Raw genomic sequence first — 23,996 nt, 5'->3', positions numbered from 1 at the left:
AAAGCAGTGGTTATACCATAGTTCTCTAATGCCTCCCATAACCTGATGTCTACTTGCACACCATAGCCTCTGTTCAACTGATGAAACTTAAAAATGCACCAGAAAAGAAATTATTTTTATACGTATTTGCCACGCATAGGCGAATTCAACATGATGGTTTGCGTTTACTACTGTGTTACACATAAATATCAAGAGCAAACACAGCTAGAAGCTAATTTTGGTATCCATACCCTTTTACCAAACATATTGCCCTCGACACATAATGCCCATGTTGTATGCGTTGCTTTGTTCCTACTCCCTTTCTAAACCCTTTGTTCTCCTCCATATATATATATCTTCTTTGCCAAAGCAAAAGGTTTCAGTTGTTATTCAGCGCTATGTTTTGTGCCTTTTCTTTGATCCTTTGTGCCTTTACTGTTATCTGTGCCATTTTGATAATTATAATAACAAAGGAACGGATCCAGCAGCAAGGCTTTTAAAAATAGGGGTGCTGTCAGTGCTTTTTTCAGTGAACCACTATGAAGTGCTTATTAATGCGACAACATTAAAGCTTCCGTTGTGCAGCAAATCGTTGGTATATTGTCAGTGTCGTCGGCGTTTCGATCGAAAAATCCCCATCAAAACCTGCCCACTGAATTGTGAGCGAACTGCAACCTGGGTCACACAATTAAGTGCCACCAGTGTCAGCACCTGCCATCACAGGGCAGTGACATATCGCTTAACCACTGCGCCAACAGTCGTACGACGACTCCCAAGGATCTATGAATGTAAAATCGAGAATGACGAATTCAACATATATGGGCATTAACTAACCCATTACGCTATCACATTACACCATTAAGGTGGAGCTAAACTGCCTCTTACAATTTTTTTCTGAAATCAAAACAAGTGTTGCCTCCAAGTGAGGCAATGTGGAAAACGAAACTTCACGAGAACAGGAAATCTCACTACTTCATCTCTTTCCATACAAACTGAAATACTTGGTGGTGCTGCCAAGCATGGGCAATCAATGTCGCCAACAATATTTCATCTGCAGTGGCCTATTGTCACCCTCCGACAGCTACAAATCCGTTAATGCAACAAAAAATTCACGAAAACACAGCCATCTGCCTTCGGCATTAATAGATTCACTGCTATTCGAATTTTTTACAAGCTACACTGAATGCAAGCTAGTAAGAGGTAAATACACAAGGGCTTAATGGTGCATGCACCAAATACTTACATGAATGTAATTTCTTCAGCAAACATTGGAACCCCTCATAGTTACTGTATTCCCTAAGAGTGATGTCCATGATTCTGTAAGCAAAAGTTTTCCTGTTTACAAAGAGCAAAAATTAAGTATGCTTGGTACAGTTTATAAGCCAATAAAAACAATAAAATTAGGATTGGGTTTTCTAGTAAGTAATGTAAGTATATGTTCCCCACAGTTTGAATTTTGTCCACATATGGTTTACTTATTCACATTTGCAGCCATGACACAAGAAATGGCACCTAGATATACTAAAACACATAGTCCAGTAAAAGAAAAATAGAAAGGCAGTGCACATGCACAGTGACTCACCTCATTTCAGCTGCTTTATTATGTCGCACCTGCTCTTCCATGGCACTCTTGACATGACACAGTTCAGTTGAGAGACTTGACAAGCGAGATGCCTTCTTTTCAAGCAATGAGTGGCAATCAGCTATTTCACGCTCCTAGCAGAAATCACAAAACAAAGAGACAGAAAGCAGGTGCAAGTTCAGAAATTTGCTGCACAACAAAAAAAAAAATCCATTGATTCCAATTTGAATCCAAAATAACATTACTGTAAGTTGAACCATTCGGAACTGTACAAGAGCCTAATTGGTTGCAATTCCAATTGAATTCAGCTGAAAATTCCCATTACGTCCCACTAGAATGTATTAAATGCAACCATTTGGAACCAGCTGATAGAGTCCGAAAACCTGATTAGTTCCAAATCGTTCCATTTAAGATTCCATTTGGAACCAATGATATTTTTTCAGCTGGGGCTCATAAAGCATTGAGACTAAGCCAGATAGTCACCTGAATAAGCATTGTCCCAACCAAAATTCACCAGTTCCACATCTTTGCTCAAGGCACCACAAGCCTGGCAAAGGACATACAATAGTGCATAGTGCGAAGTGGGGAGGGTATCACTTTAGCGCGGCCAAGGTTACGCCCTCGCCGTCGACGATGAGTAGAAACTACTCGAACATCCTAGAGAAATCGACGCCGCGCGTGGCCACGTTTTCTTTGGCGCTGCGCAGGAGAGCTGGGTGGAAAGGGCAGCAGCACACGCAAAAATATGCGCTCTCCGGGGTTCCGTCCCCGTTGCTTTTTTTTATTATTTTACAGCCCGCGGGCGCGATTGCTTAAGCGCAGCGCTGTTTTTTTCGAATATGTGCCGAATTTTGTCACACTGGTCAAGCCATCAAACTAAATCAGCACGTCAGTGCACATTAAAAGATCCTTACGTGTCGAAATTATCGCTCAGCCCTCCACTACGGCACCTCTTTCTTCTTTCGCTCCCACCTTCCTCCTTTCCCTTGCAGCGCAGTTTGGGTGTCCACCAAGTTATGCGAAACAGTCCCTGCGCCATTTCCGCAAAATTAAACTTACAATCTTCAACTAAGTCATGTGAATACCAGTCCATGTAAGTGCCAATAATGTCGCTATCAGTTTCCACCATTTCTTCTCAATACAAAAATTGTGAATACTCAATAGTACAGCCAAAGGCCAAATTAAGTCTTCAAATATTCCTTTGTTGAATTAATGAACAAACAAACCTCAGCCCTGTGGTTACCATTCACAAAAAAACAAATTCAAAACAAATTCAAAAACAAATTCTGGCATTGAGGTAAAGTATATGATAAAGATTTTGTGATAAGAAAAACAGGAATATCAAGGTAGCAAAAGAAAACAAATAGTGCTCACTATGCAAGCTATATCTGGACTCTGAATGAAAATGGGTTAGATCTAGGTGAAATAATATCAGGCAGTTAATTCCAAAGTGATATATGTCACAAAGAATAAGTCTTAATGAATTGCAGTCCTACGCATGTCTGACCATGACCAAAAAAATAACTTGGTTATGCATGTCCAGACATGCACCGAGGAGTGCCAAGTGGCACAGGTGAAGAGCTGCTATTGACAACCATACTTATGTGGTAAGCAGAAGATCCAAACCGAACAGCTATTGTACAAAGGCGGGTGCCAGTAACTTTTATTATAAAGTTTGAATGCATTGAACTAGTGCATATATGGTTATTGAAAATAAATGCGGGTACCCAATTCCTTTTTGTATCAATTTTAGGCAATTCTGCAGGAAATCTAGGCAAATATGGTGAGGGGATTTCCAGCGGGGGGGTGTACCAAGAATATATAGGCCGATTTCTAGACACGATCAAGAGCACATTTTAGATTTCGGTGCAGGGAACCACGTGAACATGATGCTTTTGCACATATGACGGTGCTAAGTGGAGATCGGGAAAGGTTAGGCATTAAGTTATTGTCTAAATTGTCTAAACTTTTGTCAAAATTATAGACCTTGATTTATTAAACTTATCCACAGAAGAAAATTAACTTGTGTGTCCCTTCAACAAAAAATTAAGGAAGCACTTAAGACTATTTACATGCTTTAAAGGTGAAATCCTTAATTTTCAATTTATATTTTTTCCTTCCTTTCAAATGACCCAACTACCCATTAGTATACAGTCGTAAGGCAATGCATTCACTAGGTTCACCATTATTTGCCAAGAAGCAATGCGGTTTTGTGTCCAATGGGTTGCATGCTCGCCTCGCAATCTGAAGTTCCTGGGTTCAATTCCACACACCTTTGGAAGAAATCTTTTACTTTGCTGACGACATTATAAAGGGGGTAGAGTTACTGTATAAGTACCTAGAGTTGCGCGTTAGCGTTCCCCGCGCTGCTCGCACCTCTCTCGGCTAAACCAGATTACGACTGAAAAGCATCCATGGATTGCAGAGAAGCCAGCTGCTGCGTATCGTCTAGCACTAGACAGTTGCTGACAGTCCATTCGTACGCCTACTGTTCTCGTGCTTTGCGGCATTTAATTTTGTTCGAGTGCACATTTAAATCGATGGTTTTTTATCAATAACCAGCCATTTTATTGCAAGTGTTTGCAGATTGTTAAAAAAAAACGCTTGTGATTTGTGGTGCTACAACAGACAACGCCACTCATCCGCCACATGGCGATTGAAATATGCCTAATTAGTGCAGCTTATGCATTACTAGCAAGTTGTGTCATTCAATGCAACAGTAATCTGCCTAGAATAGAGCAAGTTCGGCAGCCAGAATCAAGCAGGTTGAGCCTGCACTCGCTCTAACCACCACATCAAGTCTGCCTCCTGCATGCAGGAGTTGCGGCTTTCCCTCATATGGTTACTTTGGATAGCAATATGACAGACCTACGTGCAACTCTAGGTACTACACAGCAAGTCTAATTGGCGATTTTCTTGACTTTTCCTGGACGCCGATGTCATGCTTCATTGCTAATGGGTCATATAAGGCTTTTGCCTTAAAACTGAGTACTCTTCACGCTGCTTGTGAATAACTGTGCCAGCGACAGCCTGGCTAATACTTTTTGATATCTTTATCAAAGTGCACTTACTGTAGAAGTGTGTGTCAGATATAACACTCAGTGAGACCATATTCTGCAAGAATAATACAAATAATTCCTGCAAAATTTTAGTGCAAATACAGCCAGCAGCTCAACAACTGAGGTATCAGTTATGCATATCTGTCTTTGTTAGTGATGAGAAAATTCATGTACAATACAGCACAGTTCTTACCTTGAATTTGAGCTCCATTGTCAATTTGATTAACTTGTCATGTGTCTCTCTTATGAAATCCAATCCATCCGAGTAACAAGGTCTTTGCTGACTTGAGGTCATGCCTGCACCTGCATAAGAAAAGAATGCCATGTGCATAAAAGAAATCCATAAGCAGTGGTTTCCTACTAAAGCTATGACTGTAGCTGAACAATCAATGGTCAGCTAAAAGCCATAATTGCAGGCAGTAGCGGTCAGCTAAGTGGAATAAGAGCAAAAGAAGGACAGGAAAAAGAACTCAAATCAGCGTCATCGCGACACAATTGAGCAAACGAAAAAGCACCAATATTCAAAAGTACAGCTTCTGCGCCAGTAGACTTGTAAGCCTGTATGAGGTTTACTCTCTCATTGATTTCAGTCCCATATTCAAGGCAATCATCCATACCTTCAAGATATTTTGGAACTAAAGTTACCAGTTACAGCAACGTAGTTACTATATTATGAAAAAAATTTCTAGATGAGAATCAAGGGTGGTACAAGCTTCAGTACAAGCTCAAACTTGCTTTAGGCCACCCAACTTGTCTTGCACAAAAAAGAGTGACTATATGATCACAACATTTATGCACAAAAATGACCATAAAAAGAGGCAGTGCAAAAGGCAATGAATAAATTCAAGATTGTAAGACAAGCCATGGCAGAGTTAGCAGCATTATACTGTTGTTGTGATGCTAGATGGGGGAGGTCACAGGAATTGCACGGGAGACTCGAAGGTCAAGCTACCCGTGCGCTACACCTGTGCATCTCTCCTGCATAGATGATGTCCCTTAAATAGCAAAGCACAGTAAAAACATATGCCCATTACTTCAATTTTCAGTTTCTAATGTGCCACAACAGAAGTTTCACACTTAGCCAGAAATTGAAAAAGCAGAAATACCCTCACATTTTCCACCCAAGCAACCCAACAGTATATGTAGATTAGATGACTCAAGTGAGCCAAAAATTTCTGCAAGACAGTTTAAACTGTCCTGAAGCTACAGCTTCAAACCTTAGAGCTCAACTTACTAACAACACCTAATCCTGCTGTCTTACCAGGTTGCCCCTCAGCAGCATTAGAGGATCCATAATCACCAGTCTGTGCAAGACCGACAGTTCCAACTCGTGACGTTGTTGGCATTTGTTGATGTTGGCCTTGGCCTGCACTCATTGTCTTTCCTGTGCAGTGGGCTAGTTGTCTTCTACACAAAATAAAACATACAAGCATTCAAAAATTCAAAAGGAGGAAAAGGATGCTAAGAAAAATTTGCTGCTATGGATGGTAAAAAAAGAAAGGAGACATCAGATGCAACAAGCAGCACAATGAAAGCATGTCATACATCATAAAGCATCACTTTAGAAGAATTAATCAGGCGGACTTAATTGCCCATATACCTGATATATTATAACTTGGAATAAGTGAGCGATGACCACTCACTACTTTTGGTGCTATGCAATTACAAGAAAACGAACCATAACAAGATAAACAAAAGAGTGCAGACAAATGCACTTGCATCAGCCCATTCAGTGTTAGGTGAGCTGAAGGCTGAGCCTTTGTTGCCCATTGTTGTATCATTCATATGATTCACTACTGCATGAGTGCTTTACAATATCAAATTTTTATCATTTTAGCTATCATTGCTTAGTTAAACACATCGGGCTTCACAAGTGCCAATTTTACTCTGAGGGACATGCAGGCAGCATGTTATAATTATCTTGTCATCAGTGCGCATTTTCGCGACTGCACAGTACAATTCCATAGATTTTGGTCATCTCTTCATCGCTGCAGGTAAGGTAGTCCAAGACTAAATGCCACATATTAAAGCTACCGAATCCAACAGTCGCTATCGAAAGCCAGCTCTTTCCTGAAGTCTTTCCAGAAGCCAAACTAGGAAGAACGCAATGAATTAACTGCAGTGCTTGGTGCAATGAAGCTGAAAAGCTGCACATTTTGTAAACATATCTCAGACAGTATATCACAGCAGAAGCACATGAACAGTCCTCTCGTACAAAAACTAAACTATTCAGCAGCAAAACTTGATTGAGTGCACTTTTTCAGTAAATTTAATTCTGCAGCTAAGCTAGCTACAAGACCACATGCTATAGCTCCTTCTCTGTGCAAATCTGCATGCTACTATAGAGTTGTAATATAATGTCAAATATTAAAAAGCTGATTTCGTTCACTTTTGTGACTGGCTAGCGGAGTAATACAGTACGCCGCGGACCGTGGCCCAGTGTTAACTGCTGTTTTTTTAAGTTGTATCCTACTATAGCAGCAGAACATACTTTGCTGGCCACGGGAGAATTATTATTACGTGATTAGATTACGGGCCTACGTAATTATACATATACATGGCGCATTGCACAGCTGCAGTTTTTGAGATGGGCTCCTAAAAGATTCATGATGGCGGAGAATAGCCTTCCCGCCACATCGTCAGTCGAGGGTGCCACAGCGACAAAAAAGGCGACTGCATGGCGAGTAGGCCTAGCGGGGCCGAACGCTCCTCAGAAGTTGCATGATGAAATACGTCTCACACTCGACAACCAGAATAACAAGCATTTTGAGATAACTGCTATTTTTTTATAACAGCTAGCGAATAAAAATTTAGCACATTCCATGCTTTCACCGCCTGCACTCTTTTATTCGACATCGGTATGCCTAAAGTACCGTGTGGCAATGCTAAACGCGCACCAGTTGTGCGAATTAAAGCTGGTCGCCAATGCTTAACGATTACAATTCTGATCACATCAGGAAAGCACATCATCCAAAATTGGTATTAAGAAAGCAAGACTGTCGTATGCCATCTCTGCGTCAAATTCCTGCGCGAATAGGCATGCGGTTCAACGGTGAGAAGCATTTTACGGTTCGTGTGCAGCGATCGATGCATCGGCATGTAAGTTACATGGTCATTACAACATAAAAAGCAATCTTAACATATTAATGGGGGAAAAAAAGTTTGATCAATAATAAATACGGCGCAGTAGCATATGCAAATCGAAACTATAACACAACATGGAGATGCTCAACAAACTGAACTGCCCGGCACGGGCAATGAACGCTGGCGCTCCAACGCATGCACTTGACAAAAAAAAAAATGCTTTTCAGTCACGAGCTGTCGCTAACTATAGACGACTATCACATATATATTCTGCACTTTTGTCTCTACACAGTGAGACCGAAATGAAAAAGATTACAAAGTTTACAAACTTCTAACGGAGCGAAACTGTGCACATCGTTTACAGCTAAATTATATGAACAATAACCCGATACGTAGGACTTACCGTCGTCAATGCGGCGAGGATGTCGATACTTACCACAGACTGCTAAGTTTTCACTTGGTTTTCCCTCTCGTTCAACGCGCTGCCACCACAAACGTAGCCAGTGAACATATGTAACGAACCAACTTCGAAGTGGCAGCAGTGGCCATACCAGACGGCGTGCAGACGAATATTAGCTAAGCTCAGCTACGTACATGTAGTTAGATAAATTCACAACATAAAAATATTGCTCTTTATTTTTTTTTTCGTAAGTCACAAAAGATACTTGTTTCGTGCTTGTTGTTGGCAAAATTTGAAAACCCGGAATCGCCGCTGCTGCCGCCACTGTCGCCTCGCGAAGTGTTCTAGTTATAGTGAACTAGAAAGTATTCTAGTTCACTATAGTTCCAGTATTCTAGAAGGTGTTGTAGTGGCAAGAGCGAAGCGGGTTTCGATGGTAGGCGCTGAAGCAAAAAAAAAAAAAAGCGGTTGGCCGCGCGTGGCGCTGCCGTCGAATACTGGAGGGGAAAGCTGGCTGTCTGCGTTGCTGCGTCGCTGCATTAAGCGAGTTTGAACGTTGTCGTTGGGAAAGCGTGCCGCTTTCAGCTCGTTGGGATAATAAAAGCGTGTAAGCGCGTCCCTCATAAACATAAAAATATGCAAAAAGTCTACAAAGCGCGGGTACCACTTCACAACTAGCCGGCCGCGAACATTTCGCCTGAGCGGGGCACCCTGAGGATGCATTGGCAGCCAAAGACACATAGAGCAAAAATAATCTGTGGCAGGAAAAGTGTACTGCAGAGCAAGTACGCGGCCAGCGAACGCGATGAGCAGCGAAGCTCGAGAAAAATGTGAAAGAAGAATGGTTAAATGAAATGTAGGTGAAGACGAAACGACGGTAAAGCAAGAATGAAAGGGTGTGGGCGAAGAGTAAAAGGAATGAACGGAGGTGTTGAAAAAGAAAGTGAAAGGTTTGGATCAGTTTTATGGGCTTCAACCTGGGATTTAACCCCGTAACCTGAGTCGCTATTGGGACAAGTGACTCAGGTTACGAAGGACGTCGTAGCCACTCTGCATAATTTCGAACCACTGGGGTACGTTATTTAATGGGCATTGACATCGCACAGTACGCGCGTGCCTTTATAGCACTTCGCCTCCATCTAAATGCGACCGCTGTGGCCGGAATCCAACACGAATCTATCGGGCCAGCAGCCGAGCGCGCACTACAAAATTAACCATTGATCAGTCATCACGGCGGCGAAAGAAAAGGGAAGCGCGAAAAAAATACAATAAAGCAAGTGTTCATTAGCAGGAAAAAGAAGGCAATAAATGAAACTATGGGAAGAGGCAAACAGATTAGAGACCTACATCCGCCGACGCAGACAGAAGCGACATTTCCCTTTCTGTGAGAATGAGAGAGGGCTCGCTCATGCGGCAGAAGAAATTTGAACGGTATGTTTCTGTTATTTCTTTTGTAAGGCGGCCACTATTCGTGATCACTGAGCAGCTCTCAAAGACTCGAAGTCAGCCGTAGTCCCTGCAGTGACACCATTATAAGGCGTCCGCCACGTACGGTACCTTTTAATCACTTAAATTTCCACCGCTTGAGCACCAGTACAAAGTGGGAACGGGGCAGCTTTCTGCATATCTGTATCATGAGAACATAACAGCTGTTATTATTATTATTATTGAATATGACCAATCTGAGATTGTACGTCCAAGCCAGAAATGAATGCTCTTTTACAAGCGGAAGTCCGTTGCGTCAACTGCATCAAAATTAGCATTTTATAATTCTAAAATTTCGTTTATTTGGCTTGTGGTTACGTTAACGTTAAACTAAAACAGTCATTTCTAAAATTAGGTAGGAGCGACATGGAACTCGATTATAAGGTCTGCATTAATTAATTAGTAACAAAAAACAAACCTTTGGGAAGCGAGTATTAGAAGAAAAAGTAACAGTATAGGTTGGCCATTATAATTAACGGCGCAACCAATCTTAGTGACCTTGAACGAAGAATAAGTACACTATGGGTAGGAAATTGCGCACTATAAGGCGATTTGCATGAATGCATGAATGGCCTTCTTTAAATAGTGGGCGTCGTGCTCCCATATGCAACTGATGCTACATCCGCCCGTTCCACTGATCTCCACTAGGGGACTGGATGGCGCATCGGGCGCTCGAAAGTGAAGCCAACGAAAGTTGGGCGGCATGTCCCGAAAGTCAGCCTTTGGCAGTGCACGAAATCGGACCTCAGCAGGATTTTTCAGTTTTAGTTTTCGTTTTCCGCTTAGCATTTTGCCTTTTCGACGTTCTCGTCTTTCTTCGTGACAATGCCTACCTGTTGCGCCGTCAACTGCATGAGGAGAGCAGCAAAGTCCTCGGGAAAGACGTTTCAAAAATAAGGGTCCATTGCAGCGCTATGGGACAACACTAGCAGACGACAGAACGTCGCTGCACACAGCACGTACGGAGCCTCGTCTGCTCAACTGTGTCGTCCTGTTGCGCTAGCGTCGCCAATTCTGCTCTTTGTTGTGATGCACGTTGTCGCGCTCTAAGCTCAAGTTATACCATCAATGGGGGATAAATTTAAGAAAGAATAGGTGTAAACCTTCATTAGGCAGCCGACTTTGCAGCGAACATTTTACCGAATTATGTTTAGACCGAACCAGTGCGAGCTAGGGCGAGGCCACAATCTGGTGAGGTACCGTCGGTGTTCTGCTGGTTCACATTAGCTCGTCCAAAATGTATATGGTACTGCTTTTTCGGCGGAGCATGTCAAGTACTGTTTCGTACTGTCACAAATTATGCCTGAATGGGCTTTTATTCGTGATGCTTGGTGCAGTTGACTTCTAACAGCGCTTGTCACATGTCGTCTTCTCTCGCGCTGTGCAGATGAAACGTGGCTGTGCTATAGAGTTAGATTAAAAGCACGTCTGAAAGGTAAATGGCACATTAAAGCGATAAACGTCACCTTTCATCGATGAGAAGAGACATCGTCCGCCACCAACCCGAAATTGAAACAGCGGCAGCTGTACGAGTGGCTCTTCGAGTGTCAGGATTTCCGCGCCATTGCCTTTCTTTCCTACACGAGAATGACCTAGGCTCATCGTCATTCCACTAGTTCTCCTAATTACTCTCGGAAGAAAAGAACCAGGTCAGAAAATAATGTTTAATGCACGTACCCCTTTGTCGCGGCATGGTGAGACATGCATGCCTGTTCACTTCGGTTCCTCTGAAATTACAGTGTTCCCCGAACAATGCTCACATTTATCACATTCAGCTTGCTTATTCCTTTGATAGTACAGTAGACGTTACAGGAAAACAACGCGAATAACTGAGGATGGAAGGGTGAAAGACGCGACTTTTTGCATTAAAATACACAGCAGACACCGAACTTCCGGGACATGTCATCCATCTTCCGGTGGCTTCACTTGCGCCCACTTCAGAACGCGGGAATGCGGCATCCAGCCACCTATTGGAGATCAGTGACCCGTTCCATCAGCCATTAAATGTCCAATTATGGAAGGGTAGCTGGGAAATCTCCTAGTAGCCTTATAAGAACGCCTTGAACGCATGATATTTTAGTAGCATTATAAAATTTTCGCGAGTAAAGCTATAGTCAGAACGGTGGTGAATACAATAAAGCATAGGGAAAAAAATATCAAGTATCCGTTGTCCTGTGTGCTGAACTTCAACGAGTGAGCGAAACAGTAAAAGGCACTTGCGGACTCATCGTTCAAGCGCTATCCTATTTCGTCTAGAAGATATTCCACCTCACCTTCTTGAAAAAAAAAATAATAAAACAAAACCACGAAAAAACCAAGATTGGCAGTTGCCTTTTTTCAAATAGAACAAACTTGCAGCCAAAAGTTGTAGGTTATGGTTTTACCATTCCAAGGGCTGCCCAGGATATCCTACGGGGTTGGCGTACGTCGAAGGGGGAGTTAATTTTTGGGCATTGTTCCTCTTCAAGACAAAATCAAAAGAACAAACTGCGGCATTGAGACAGCGATATATTGGTTTAACATAACGCAACGCTAACGTTAAGCCTCTTAGGTGCTTGTGAGCGAACAAAATCAATCCCTCCAGTGACAGAAAGGAGCGCCGGGCAAATTTTCGAGGTAGCGGCCGCCATCCCTTGCCTCCCGTTGGCGCCGTCACTGAAACACAGCCACTGATTTCCCTTTGAAAGGTTAAAATGATTATCCACAATTATCCAGCGGTGATGCATTAAAAATTGGGATACTTATGTGATAACGCCATAAAAAAAACAAACAGCGCGACTGTCCTGACGGCCCCTCGTAGCCGCGCAGCGCACGTTCCGACGACGCGCTGTTTCTGCTCCAGGAATCTACGCTAGCGCCGCGCCACGGCAACCGGTTTTAAAGCCTAGAGCGCGCACCTTCTAGTTCATGCCTGTTGCCGCTGAAGGGCGTCTACGGGCGGCGTGGCGCTACAATTAAACAATTGAGCAAGATGGCGTCGGTTATTTTACTTCAAGGATATAATAGTTTTGTCAATTGTCTACGTTCTGACTATTTATCATTCATCCATTGCCTTAGCAAAGATGCCAGCAAGTCTCACGCATGCATGCGCGCAAACAGAATATTCACTGCTAGGATATAAAGAAATGTCATATTTGCATTACTGATCCGGAGTTCCCGGGTTCGAACCCGACCGCGGCGGCTGCGTTTTTGTGGAGGAAAAACGCTAAGGCGCCCGTGTCCTGTGCGATGTCAGTGCACGTTAAAGATCCCCAGGTGGTCGAAATTATGCCGGAGCCCTCCACTACGGCACCTATTCTTCCTTCTTTCACTCCCTCCTTTATCCCTTCCCTTACGGCGCGGTTCAGGTGTCCAAAGATATATGAGACAGATACTGCGCCATTTCCTTTCCCCAAAAAACCAATTATTATTATTATTCATCGTTCATTCCAAGGTTTCTTAAATAATAAGACAGGACAAATGCACATGGAGGCAGTGGGAGGAGAGAAAGGATTTGTGAAAAGAACGATGATGATGATGATGATCACAAACAGGTCAACTAAGCGCCCTCAACGGCTAAAAAGTTAATGAAAGTTGGCTCACGCAGTCGAGTAGGACCCCGCCAAGTGTGCAGGGCTCTAGTTCAGTAGGTCTTCAGTGGAGTAGCGATGGTTGGTGGCATGGAGGAAGGAAATTTTCCATTTTCCTTCCTCCATGGTTGGTGGGGGGCATGCTATCACAACAGCGCTGCGGGTGCCAGCGATGCAGTTAGCGGGCAGTTAAAGCCATTTGGCGTAATACCTGCGCATCTGCTTTAATTTTGCACAACAGCGGCATTAAGAATTCATGGTGCTCCCTAGGAAAACGCATCATGTCATTCGCGAAAGAAATGGTTATATACGGAACCCAACCCTGGCCGCCACTGTTGCATGGCGAAGTGAAACATCGACTATACAGCGACGGTACGCGTGCAATGCCTCCTGAAGAACATGCCTCAAGCGTCAGCGGTTTTTCTGCCCGCTGTCATATGACCCTCTAGCAGACGGCACACAGGCAGCGCAGAATTTTCTTGTGACTGCTGTTGCAGCAAAAAGTATGCCTTCTGGTGCGCTGTTTCTTATTATTTGTGTGGTGTGTTTAGTGTTACCGTTTGGCAAGTGACGCGTCGATAACTGCAGTTGCTGGAGGGAGTAGGGAGGGAAACTGCATTGCTGTTGCGTTCCGTTTTGCATATCCAGGCAGCGAAACAAGAAGCCCGGCGTTTCGTTCCATGAAATTCCTGCCGACTTAGAACTCCGGGAAAGATGGCTCAAGGTAATTAGAAGAAAAACTGGCAGCCAAACACAACATAAAATTATTCTGCAGTTTGTAGCTTGCATTTCCAGCCAAGGAAATGCTACTGTAGACATTCTGACGGCCCACCAAGACAGGGGCGGACTCTTTTAACCGACTTCAGCGCTCCTAAGAGTGTTACAGGGCCTCAAGAGGTTCGTCGATATCATGCTCAAAGAACGAACGCATCTTCAAAGGCAACTGGACACGCACATGCTTGCTCTACAGTGTGAATAAAATCGCGGGTTTCCCTGTCCTGACCTCTGAGAACAAGGATAGCGGCAAATTATATGCAAGCTCATCAAACCGGTGCTAACAAACCATGCACTTGACATAACAGACAAGAAGGCAGTTGCGAAGATGTACATGTACAACAAGAAACCTCTTTCCCGAAAATTCTTTAAACTGCAGTAATAATAATAATTGGTTTTGGGGGAAATGAAATGGCGCAGTATCTGTCTCATATATAGTTGGAAATCTGAACCGCGCCGTAAGAGAAGGGATAACGGAGGGAGTGAAAGAAGAAAGGGGTGCCGCAGTGGAGGGCTTCGGAATAATTTCGACCACCTGAGAATTTTTAACGTGCACTGACAACGCACAGCACACGGGCGCCTTAGCGTTTTGCCTCCATAAAAACGCAGCCGCCGCGGTCGGGTTCGAACCCGGGAACTCCGGATCAGTAGCCGAGCGCCCTAACCATGCATGCACTGAGCAGTAAGAAACGAATCCAGCCGCCTTCATCGCACCGACGCATGCCATTTTTCCTTGGAAGTGCGCACGTGTCTGTGCCTCCAAGCGCAGTTTTTTTTTAAATATTCACACGTCGCTCGCCATGTCTGATACCCCCTTGTTCCAGTTGTCATTTCATCAACGCACGTGCTTGTCATTTGGAGAAATCCGGTCTGTCAGGCCTGCTGTGCCACTCCCGACGTCACTGTGCGTGTGTGCATCACACAGGATCCTAGTGAGCTGTGTATCTTGCGAAAAGAATGAAGAGGGGAATGGGTTTAGTTGTCAACGTTATTCAAGGAGGTACCATTGATGATTTCCCGCATGTCCGAGTTTATTACAGCCGCCACCGCGTTGGGGTTGTTTTGTCCCGTCCTTCTGGGGTATGTGGCTGCGTCCACATACACCGTTGTTGTCTGGCGGGCTAGTGATTTTTGGATGTACTCGGCTCTCGCCTTTCTGCGTCCTTCGTGTAGGTTGGGGTCCATGTTCTTGGGGATGGGGGTCACTCTAATTGCGCCTCGTATGCCGTCCGGGATAGTTGCAGTTCGCTGGATTTCTTGTATTTGTTCGTTGCATCCCAACTTCTGCAGAAGCCCCTGCCAGACGGAGTCTGCTGTAGTCTCTGCAACTGGGCGACGTGTTGTGCCTCTCTCAGTTCTTCAAAGTTGTTATGAAGTCCTAGTGCTAAAAGCTTCTCTGTGGATGTGCATTGCGGTAGATGGAGTGCTGTTTTGTATGCTTTGCGTATAATCGCATCAATCTGTTGGATTTCGCTTTTAATTGGGTTGTAGTATGGAAGACTGTAGGTGACTCGGCTGATCACCAGGCTCCTGACCAGCCTTAGCGTGTCTTCTCGCATGCCCGAGCGTTTATGGGAGACGCGCGTGATCATGCGGGCAACTTGTATACGGTGGAAGCTTTGAGTAGAGCAAGTGAATGTGTACACCGTTGGTTTGATTGTCTCCACATGCCCAAGATTCTTATGAGTGTTTTCTCTGGTATGGGTTTTCCCTCTAGGTAGACGTTGAGCCTAAGCTCGTCGCTGGTCGGGACTGCGCGGTTTTTTTCCCTCTCCAGACTCTGAGCAGTTCTGATTTTTCGGTGGAGCATGCTAGCCCTCTCGCTTTTACGTAGTTCTCTACGCAGGTCGCGGTCTCCTGTATATAGTCTTTCCTCCTTTTCTTTTAGTGAGCCCGTATTTGTCCAGATGGTGATGTCGTCGGCATACATGGCATGGTGTATTCCTTCGACTTCCTTAAGATGTTTTGCAAGGCTGATCATTGCAACGTTAAAAAGCGTAGGTGAGATGACCGAGCGCTCAAGAGACGCCAAAAGAACGCGCCGCACGACTCGAGAAGCGTCGTAACGAAGATGCGGCTAGAAGTGCCACGTCCCGGAGTGACTCTTCAACTGCGGAAGGGACCGATTTGAGTTCTCGAAAGCGTCGGAATTTGACGCTGCTTAAACGACGTGCCCAGGAAACGAAGCTCTCGCAATTCAACTAGGGTTAACCATAGCTGAACCACAGCCATTTTTTTTTTGCTTTACAGAGATTTGTAGCTTTAGAGTGGCGTAAGTAAACCATTCTGCCCGGTTACTTTTGGCAGAGGCAGTGCCTTTATGCTACTTTTTTTCCGTTTCCTCGGTGGCTCAGTAGCATTGGTGCTGTAGGCTGCTGAACCCAAAGTCGCGGGATCGAGTCCCGTCGCATTTCGATTTGGGCGAAATACGGAAACACATTTCGCTCTGTCATTGCGCGTTAATGAATTCAAGGTGGTTGAAATTCGACAGTTTCAGGACAACCGTACGGCTGCATGATAGGCCAATATAATAACGCGTTGCCGTTTCTATCGTCGCCGCACGCGCGTGCTTATTTCTGTTGTATGCTGGTACATATACTTATCGTACACTTATACTTATATACTTATCGTATACTTATCGTATACTTATATACTTATCGTAGGGGCCGCCCTGGGGTCTATGGACTGTAATCTGCAGAGCCGCACTGCCACCGCGTGTGTACAATACACAAGGTACGTGGAATGGCATGTGCCACGGTTGTCTTCACAGTTGTACGCACTGCTAAATTACACGACACAGGCCGAGTAAGAGCACATTAGAGGGGCCACCGGATCTCTCTCTCCTGTTGCCTTGTCCGATGGATCATACCTATTTTCGAATCATGCACTGCTAAATCGCCCTACCTTACTGCACCAGTACTTCGCCTGCATTATCCCAGCAAGCAACGTATCTCCCAGGGTTGTCCAGAAGGAATGGAATATGCTTTAGTACAACATCAGACATTTCCAGACCGTAGATGCCGAAAATAGAAACTCAAGCAAAAATACAGTGGCCCCAGTAAGGATCTATAACCGTTTTCAGGCAGTGAATGCGTGAATTTAGCCGCAACAAAAACGAAACAGCCCGTTTTCTTCCCAGAAGGATAACTAGGTAACTTCCTGGGACCAACGATTTTCAACAATAAATAAAAACAATAAATAAAAACGACTGCTCGTTCTCTTCTTTCGCCGCCAGCTGCGGGCTCAGAAGGTTGTGCTCTTGCGTTTTCGTTTTGAAATACCAAACAAGAGTTTCGTTCGAACACTCGGTTGGTCCCGCAACTCTCTCGGCGCACGGCGTCGCTCGCACGTGTGCCGTCTCCTCCCTGCCGCAGGCGGCGGTCGGCAGCGGTCTGCCTTTTCATCGCGCCATCGACCGCGGCGGCTGCGTTTTTATGGAGGAAAAACGCTAAGGCGCCCGTGTGCTGTGCGATGTCAGTGCACGTTAAAGATCCCCAGGTGGTCGAAATTATTCCGGAGCCCTCCACTACGGCACCTCTTCTTCCCTTCTTCTTTCACTCCCTCCTTTATCCCTTCCCTTACGGCGCGGTTCAGGTGTCCAACGATATATGAGACAGATACTGCGCCATTTCCTTTCCACCAAAAACCAATTATTATTATCATCGGAAACGGCGGTCGCCAGGGCGCCCGTCTTCTATCGGTTCCCCTGCTGCCGCCCGACTTCAACATGCTGCGGCGGTCCCTGTAGGCATCTCCGCCACTCTGAAGTCGTCGCTGCGCCGCTGCATTGCTGGGGAACTAGTGCGGCGGCGGCGCATCACAGGTCATTCCCGCAAACAGGGCTGGTATCCCGCAGCTTCACTGCCCTACCCCTATTCCACGATGCCGCGCTGTTCAAGGCGGTGGAGCTCGCGGCGATGGGCGACACATAGCAAGCACCCGGCATTCCTCAGCGCCTCCGAGACAACGAAGACACGAACGGAGCAAGGAAAACTCATCAATCGCAATGGTCATCTATACATTTTTTTCTTTGTAAAATGTTTCAACGTTTCCATGCAAGTATGGAAATGAGAAAGTCCCATTATATATACTTCTCCTTTGTCGCCACCGTTGTCAATATTTACTTCGCTTCTTCTAGTCTGCGCACATGAGCGGCGCTTCATGCGGTTGCTTCCTTTAGTTTTAATTAAGCGCCCGTTCATAGTATCTCGTAGTCGTCGGCGTAACAGGTGGGTCCGTTGACATGGGAACCACCTGGAGGGTGGTTACGTACCGTACAAGGAGGAAGGTATGACGTGAACGGAGAAATACATAACCGGTTGGTGGTTACCACAGGAACCATTCAGAGGGTGGTTAGCGTGGAAGGAGGAGGGCATCGGGAGAGCGGAGGAAGCCCCAGCCGGAGTGTGGTTACCCTGGAAGGAGGAGGGTAAGGCGAAAGCGCAAGGAGGCGCAACCGGTCAGCGGTTGCCACGGAAATCACCTTGAGGGTATTTACCCTGGAAGGACGAGGAGGGTCACCTTGGAAGGACGCTTTAGGGCGAGAGCGTAGGAAGGCTAACCAGAGGATGGTTACAGCGGTAACCGTCCGGAAGGTGGTTGCCGAGGAAGGAGGAGGGTGTGGCGGAAGCGGAGAAATCCCAAAACCGGAGGATGATTACCGGGGAAGGAGAAGGGTACGGCGAGAGCTCAAGAACGCTGGTTGCCATGGGAACCAACCGGAGGGTAGCTACCCTAGAATAAGATGGAGGGTTGCCATTAAAGGAGGGTACACTGAGAGCAGGAGGAGGGTATGGCGAGAGTGTAGGAAGGAGTGCCACGGTAACCGCCTGGAACCTGGTTACCGTGGAAAGAAAAAAAGAAGGGTACGGCGAGAGCGGATGAATGTAGCACGGTCCATCTGCGGCAGCTGCGGCGAAACGCGCCACTCGAGGAGAGGCTCATCGGCGGCGCTGCGCTTCTAGAGCGGTGGACACGAAAAACGACTAAGTGTAGAAAACTAAAAACCGCAACCTAGAACTATACAGATTTGAGGTCGCTCACATATTCTATACTATAGCATATCGTAAAGTATAAATACCTTAACAGCTGCCGCTGAATCTCGCGTTAACCAGTGTTGGTTGCTGTTGCCTTAGTGACATGCATGACACATACTCACGACGGGGGATAGGCCAGGGGGGATAGGCCAGAAGAGGGCAAACTGGTAACCGTCCTGTCAATTTTCAACTTCATCGCCATCTCGGACACTTAATCCAACACAGAAGTACTATACTTCATTTTTACATTCTCTTTAATTGCTTGCTGAAATAAAGATCCGTCACTCATTTATTCTTTTACTGCTACTGCTACAGTTGCTGATAGGAAGAAGGAAAAGTAAAGTACACTGGCCTGCCTACTGGCTCAAGCCGAGCCACGCTCGCTGCCGCGTGCTGAATGTAGGAGGGGTAAAGGATAGGAGAGCAAAGATAAAAACAGAAGGCGCGCGCTAATATGCCCCGGGCCGATCCCGGAGGCTGTGCAATACCGGGCCGACCCGTGCCAGAGTGCTTCAAGCCAAGCACTCCGCCATATTCCAAAAATAAGTTTAATATTTTGGGTCCAAGGACCCGCAGCAGATATTAAACAGGTATCGGGTCAGGTATTCATTTATTCTCTTCGTCCAGAGGTTCAGTTTGATCAGTTTGACACCGCTACTATTCCAGGTTTTCGCCGGTCACGGCTGCTCCAATGCAACTGTATACAGTAGTTGTCAACCTGTCACGACTGCAATCCTCCGTTACAAAAATGGTCTATAGACAGTCTATAGACTTCTTATAGCCTCTATTGCCTTCCTATAAACATTTAATTGTGTCCATTCATAGTCTATAGACTTTTTATAGACAAAGTCTACCAAAAGTGTATGGCCATAAATCTATATATTGTCTATAGACTGTCTATAGGGTTTCTATTGCATAGACTGTCTATAGGGTTTCTATTGCCTACAGATTGCTCTCTACGGTTTGTCTATAGAAAGTCTATAGACTTTATAGAGAGATGTCTATGGACAGTCTACAGACTGTCTAAAGAATTTTTTAAGGGCTGTTAAAAAGACATGTAATGCCCCCGCAAAGTGTTAATGCAACGGTTACCTTTGGCGGCTGAAATTAGCGTAACTTCCTTCTAGCCTTGACAAGGGATGGCTTCTACGCTGACGCGTGCGTGATTGTGTCACGTTCAGTGAAGAAGAAGGTAGCTTGTGGTCACGCGCTTCGAACCCCGTCTTGTCAACGAGCGTTCCTAGATCGCCTTCGCACTGACTGAGCGCTTCGTGCGCTACGCCAACTGCACTGCAACCTTTCATTGCTTCCCGGATCACGGCGATCTGCCATGGACGTCAGAAGGTCACTGGGAAAGACAGAAGGTAAGAGTTCCCATAATTATGTAAGGATGACTGCCCTCTACTGGCCTGCCCCCGACATTCTGAAGAAAGCAGCGACACAATTAAAACAGGGCACACCACTTTGCTGCATCTTCAGGGGAGCGACCAGCAGCTGCGGAGTCGCCTCGCCGGTATTCTTCCGTCTACTCGCTGCGCTCGACCAGCCTGTCGATAGAAGAGCGCCAGGACTGCCGCAGCTTGTCCCACCTGGGCATCCTCATGCCCCTCTACCTGATGCCGCTTTTCTTCCTCGGCACCAAGGTGAGCTGCGGCTGCTTGTTGCGGTGAAATCGACAATGTTGCTCCTGGCCTCCTTGTTTATAGGCGAGTGGTCTGTCAACGAGCCTGCTGCTTAGAGTGCAGTGCACCGACATGTGCAACAGTATAGGCTCTGATCTCGGTGAAGAAGAAGATTGGCAGGAGAGTGTCTGCGCACCGCGCTTCCGTGGCGTTTTGCCAGAGCTAGAATTTGGCTGCACCGGCTCTACGTACCTTCCCAAGCAGCACAGGTCATCGGCCCAATATTGCAGCAGGATGGTCCCATCCTGGTCCTTTGTAGGGCCGGCCTTTGCCAATACGGCTCCAATGTTGGGCCAATTACTTGTGCTGCTTGGGTTACTTCTTACTTCCGGGGGCCCGTTCCTAACACAATGCGCATAGTGTCTGTTGTATCGTCCTAAACATGCAGAACCAGGACGCGTATAGCACAGAGTTCGTTTGGCAAGGTGTTCAATATTTTGTCTTTGCGCGTGGTCATGCGTGCATGTATCGGGCTACTTCTACTTCGTTCTAAATAACTGTGTCCAAATATTTAATTTGTCTGACAGTTTAATACAGTAATAAAGTATCAGCTGCGTTTGGCTCATGATGGCCGTAGTTTATCACCCTCCTGTGCCATACCGTGTGCCATACCATATACCTTTCCAGACCGCATCGTGCCATGCCGTGCTGTGCCATACCATACCATGCCATATCACACCATACCATACCATATCATACCATATCATACATACCATACCATACCATATCATACCATACCATACCATATCATACCATACTATATCATACCATATCATACCATACAATACCATATCATACCATATCATACCATACCATACCATATCATACCATACTATATCATGCCATATCATACCATACAATACCATATCATTCCATACCATACCATACCGTACCGTACCGTACCATACCATACCATACCATACCACACAACGCTCATCGTCGTATCTTGTTGCTGCTGTTCGTATTCCAGTACGGCGGCTGTCTCTACTGCCTGCTGCTGCCGCTGCTTCTGTTGGCCTTCAACTCGCTGCCCAAGCCCAGTGCTGCCCTGGTGCACCTGGTCACCGTGCCGCTATTGGAGCTCATGGCGCCGGAGGAGATAGCCCGCCAGTACCTCTGCGTGAGTTCTGTCATTTACATCGCTACGCCTGCCTCTGCTGCAGTCTTCGTGCTGTTCTGTAACTAACATTGCTCCTGTCAGAAGCATGTTAGAGGCAAGTTAGAGGTGACAGAAAGAAACCGAAAAAAGGTGCCGGGATCTGCTTCCGTAGCTATTTTGGTTGGCTGTGTCAGACGAAAAATTGCACGTAGCCGCACAGTAAAGTCGTTTAACATGCGTGTGACACTTCTTGGAGAGCGACAATCATAACGCAAGAAAGCGGCCGTCAATACTATAGCCGCCTTATTCTAGCGTGAAGGCCTAGGCGCAGTTGCCACAACTGAGCTTCCCGCGATGGGTCAAGCTCAAGGGTACTGAGGCATAGAAGCGGCCAACTGCTTGCGCAACACCCATTCACAGATTGCATTAGAAAAACATTTACGAGAATGCTGGTGCTAGAAGCTAGGCGCATCCCGGCGTCACTCCCTCCGAATGATGGCTATATTTATGCTCGACATGGTACGCAGTGGTAATCTTAGCGCATCGCACTAAACTCGTGGCTAATACATTGATTGCAACACGATTAGATTTTAATGCGATAGCATTAGAAGCTACATGTGACTAAAATACGTCATCGGTCATGAAATTCGCCCATTGGCTGGATGAAAGTGACGTCACCAGAACGGATCATTTCCATTGGCTGGAGAGAAGGGACGCCACAAAACCGGATAATTCTCACTGGCTGGAGGGATGTGAAACCTCCAGATCTGACGTGGCGTCACCAGACCTGAAGTAGTCACTTCTGCTAAAGACATCAACAGCTTCTAATGATATCACATTGCCAACATATAATGTAATTAGGTGTTCCTGTTAATATTAATCTGCCTTGAGTATTTAACGCTCTATTCCTTGTTTCATTAACGTACAAATCTTGAACAATGCCCAAATAAAACAAGTACGGCCGCACTCGGCGAAGGAAATGAGAGTGCGCATACTACTTAAATTTTCCGACAAGCAAGTGTTCGCATGTCTGCTTTGAACAAAGCACATGTATACAAGACCGGCTGGCCATGCGAGTGTTGTGGTGATTTTTTCATTCTTATTTTTTTGCGTTGTAACAAAACGGTTCTCTCACAAAAGAAAACCTGCTCTTTCATGCCTGACAACGTCACGCTCTCCAATCATTTGTTGTATGGTAACAAAACGAATTCCAATATAAAGGACAAGCTGAATACAGCACGGCCTAAGCCTGCATGTAGGTTGTGCGGACTCGCGTTATGCATGACGTGAAAGAATAATCCAGCTATGAAAGAAAAACTGAATGCTACCGCTACTCAAGCCCTGTCGACGTCATGACTGCGGACCTCTATACGAGGTGAACACACGCCATTCGCGGTCGTCTCGTGTTGCCGCACAGGCCGATATTCTGACCGTGGCCCTGGTGCTGTTCCTGGTGGTGGTCGTCGACCGCTGGAGCGAGCTGGTGCTCCACCTCGCGTGCGGCGTCTGCGCGCGCTTCGGGCTGCAGCGGAAGCGGCTCTTCGTCGGCACCTGCCTCAGCTCGTTCGCGTTCGCCTGGCTCTTCTCCGGCCCCCTGGTGTCCGTGACGCTGCTCTACTTCCTGGACCGCGTGCTGTCCACCATCTACAAGGAGAACATGGACCGCACCCCGGACGTGTCGTCGCGCTCCCCGCGCCGCGGCTCAGTGCAGGAGTCGAGCTCGATGCGCTCTCTGTCGGCGGCCGACCAGGTGCTCTTCGACCGGCTCGCGCAGGTGGCGTTGTCACTGAAGAAGCCCGAGCGCAGGAAGTGGCGCCACAGACAGCCTCCCGCAGAAGACAAAGTCGCGGAGAGAAACGAACCCGACGCTGCCGCAGCACCAATGGCATCTGGCACGGACGCTGTGCCGCAGGTTCGTCTGCTCACGAGATGGCGCCTCGTGATGCAGCTACACTCGTTGATAACGTTCTGTGGCTGTGTAGACAAAGCTATGTCACCAGGTCATGGCACGAAACAGCGCTGCTAAAACTGCTGTTATCTTCATTTACTTATGTACTGCTCGCCGGACATAATTCGACCAATTTACTTTAGTAATTTGCACTGCAACCACAGTCGACAAACATCTAAGCAATGATTGTTGCCTGATAAGTGCACAACCTGCCGCGCCTATTTATAGCTGTAGTACGAACTGCCTCCGGACTTTATGGTGCTTATCGTCGGTATCATGTGTTATGTCTTATGGGCCCA

At 46.1% G+C, this 23,996-nt stretch overlaps 1 protein-coding gene and 1 pseudogene across 10 annotated transcripts in view; both read right to left on the bottom strand.

Annotated features, from left to right (window-relative positions):
- LOC144121162 (uncharacterized) overlaps window positions 1-8,412 on the bottom strand; it is an 80,265-nt gene extending 71,853 nt beyond the window's left edge. For 5 of the 10 annotated variants that reach the window (XM_077654166.1, XM_077654160.1, XM_077654167.1 and 2 more), the window contains exons 1-5: window positions 8,108-8,242; window positions 5,882-6,027; window positions 4,814-4,923; window positions 1,562-1,695; window positions 1,223-1,296 (exon numbers count right to left, since the gene is read on the bottom strand). In XM_077654166.1, the coding sequence (XP_077510292.1) occupies window positions 1,223-1,296; window positions 1,562-1,695; window positions 4,814-4,923; window positions 5,882-5,996 (433 nt within the window). In that variant the 5' untranslated portion in view covers window positions 5,997-6,027; window positions 8,108-8,242. Of the gene's footprint in view, window positions 1-1,222; window positions 1,297-1,561; window positions 1,696-4,813; window positions 4,924-5,881; window positions 6,028-8,107 lie in introns of all 10 variants that reach the window. The other 5 variants (XM_077654162.1, XM_077654165.1, XM_077654161.1 and 2 more) reach the window with 5 other exon arrangements.
- Window positions 8,413-19,422: 11,010 nt separating this feature from the next.
- On the bottom strand, window positions 19,423-19,599 carry LOC144122348 (U2 spliceosomal RNA; annotated as a pseudogene).
- Between the last annotated feature and the right edge of the window lie 4,397 nt (window positions 19,600-23,996).

Source organism: Amblyomma americanum, chromosome 2, assembly GCF_052857255.1.
Source record: "Amblyomma americanum isolate KBUSLIRL-KWMA chromosome 2, ASM5285725v1, whole genome shotgun sequence".
NCBI classification, from domain to species: Eukaryota; Metazoa; Arthropoda; class Arachnida; order Ixodida; family Ixodidae; genus Amblyomma; species Amblyomma americanum.
The sequence above is the reverse complement of the archived record's forward strand: the minus strand, read 5'-3'. Positions and strand labels throughout refer to the sequence as shown.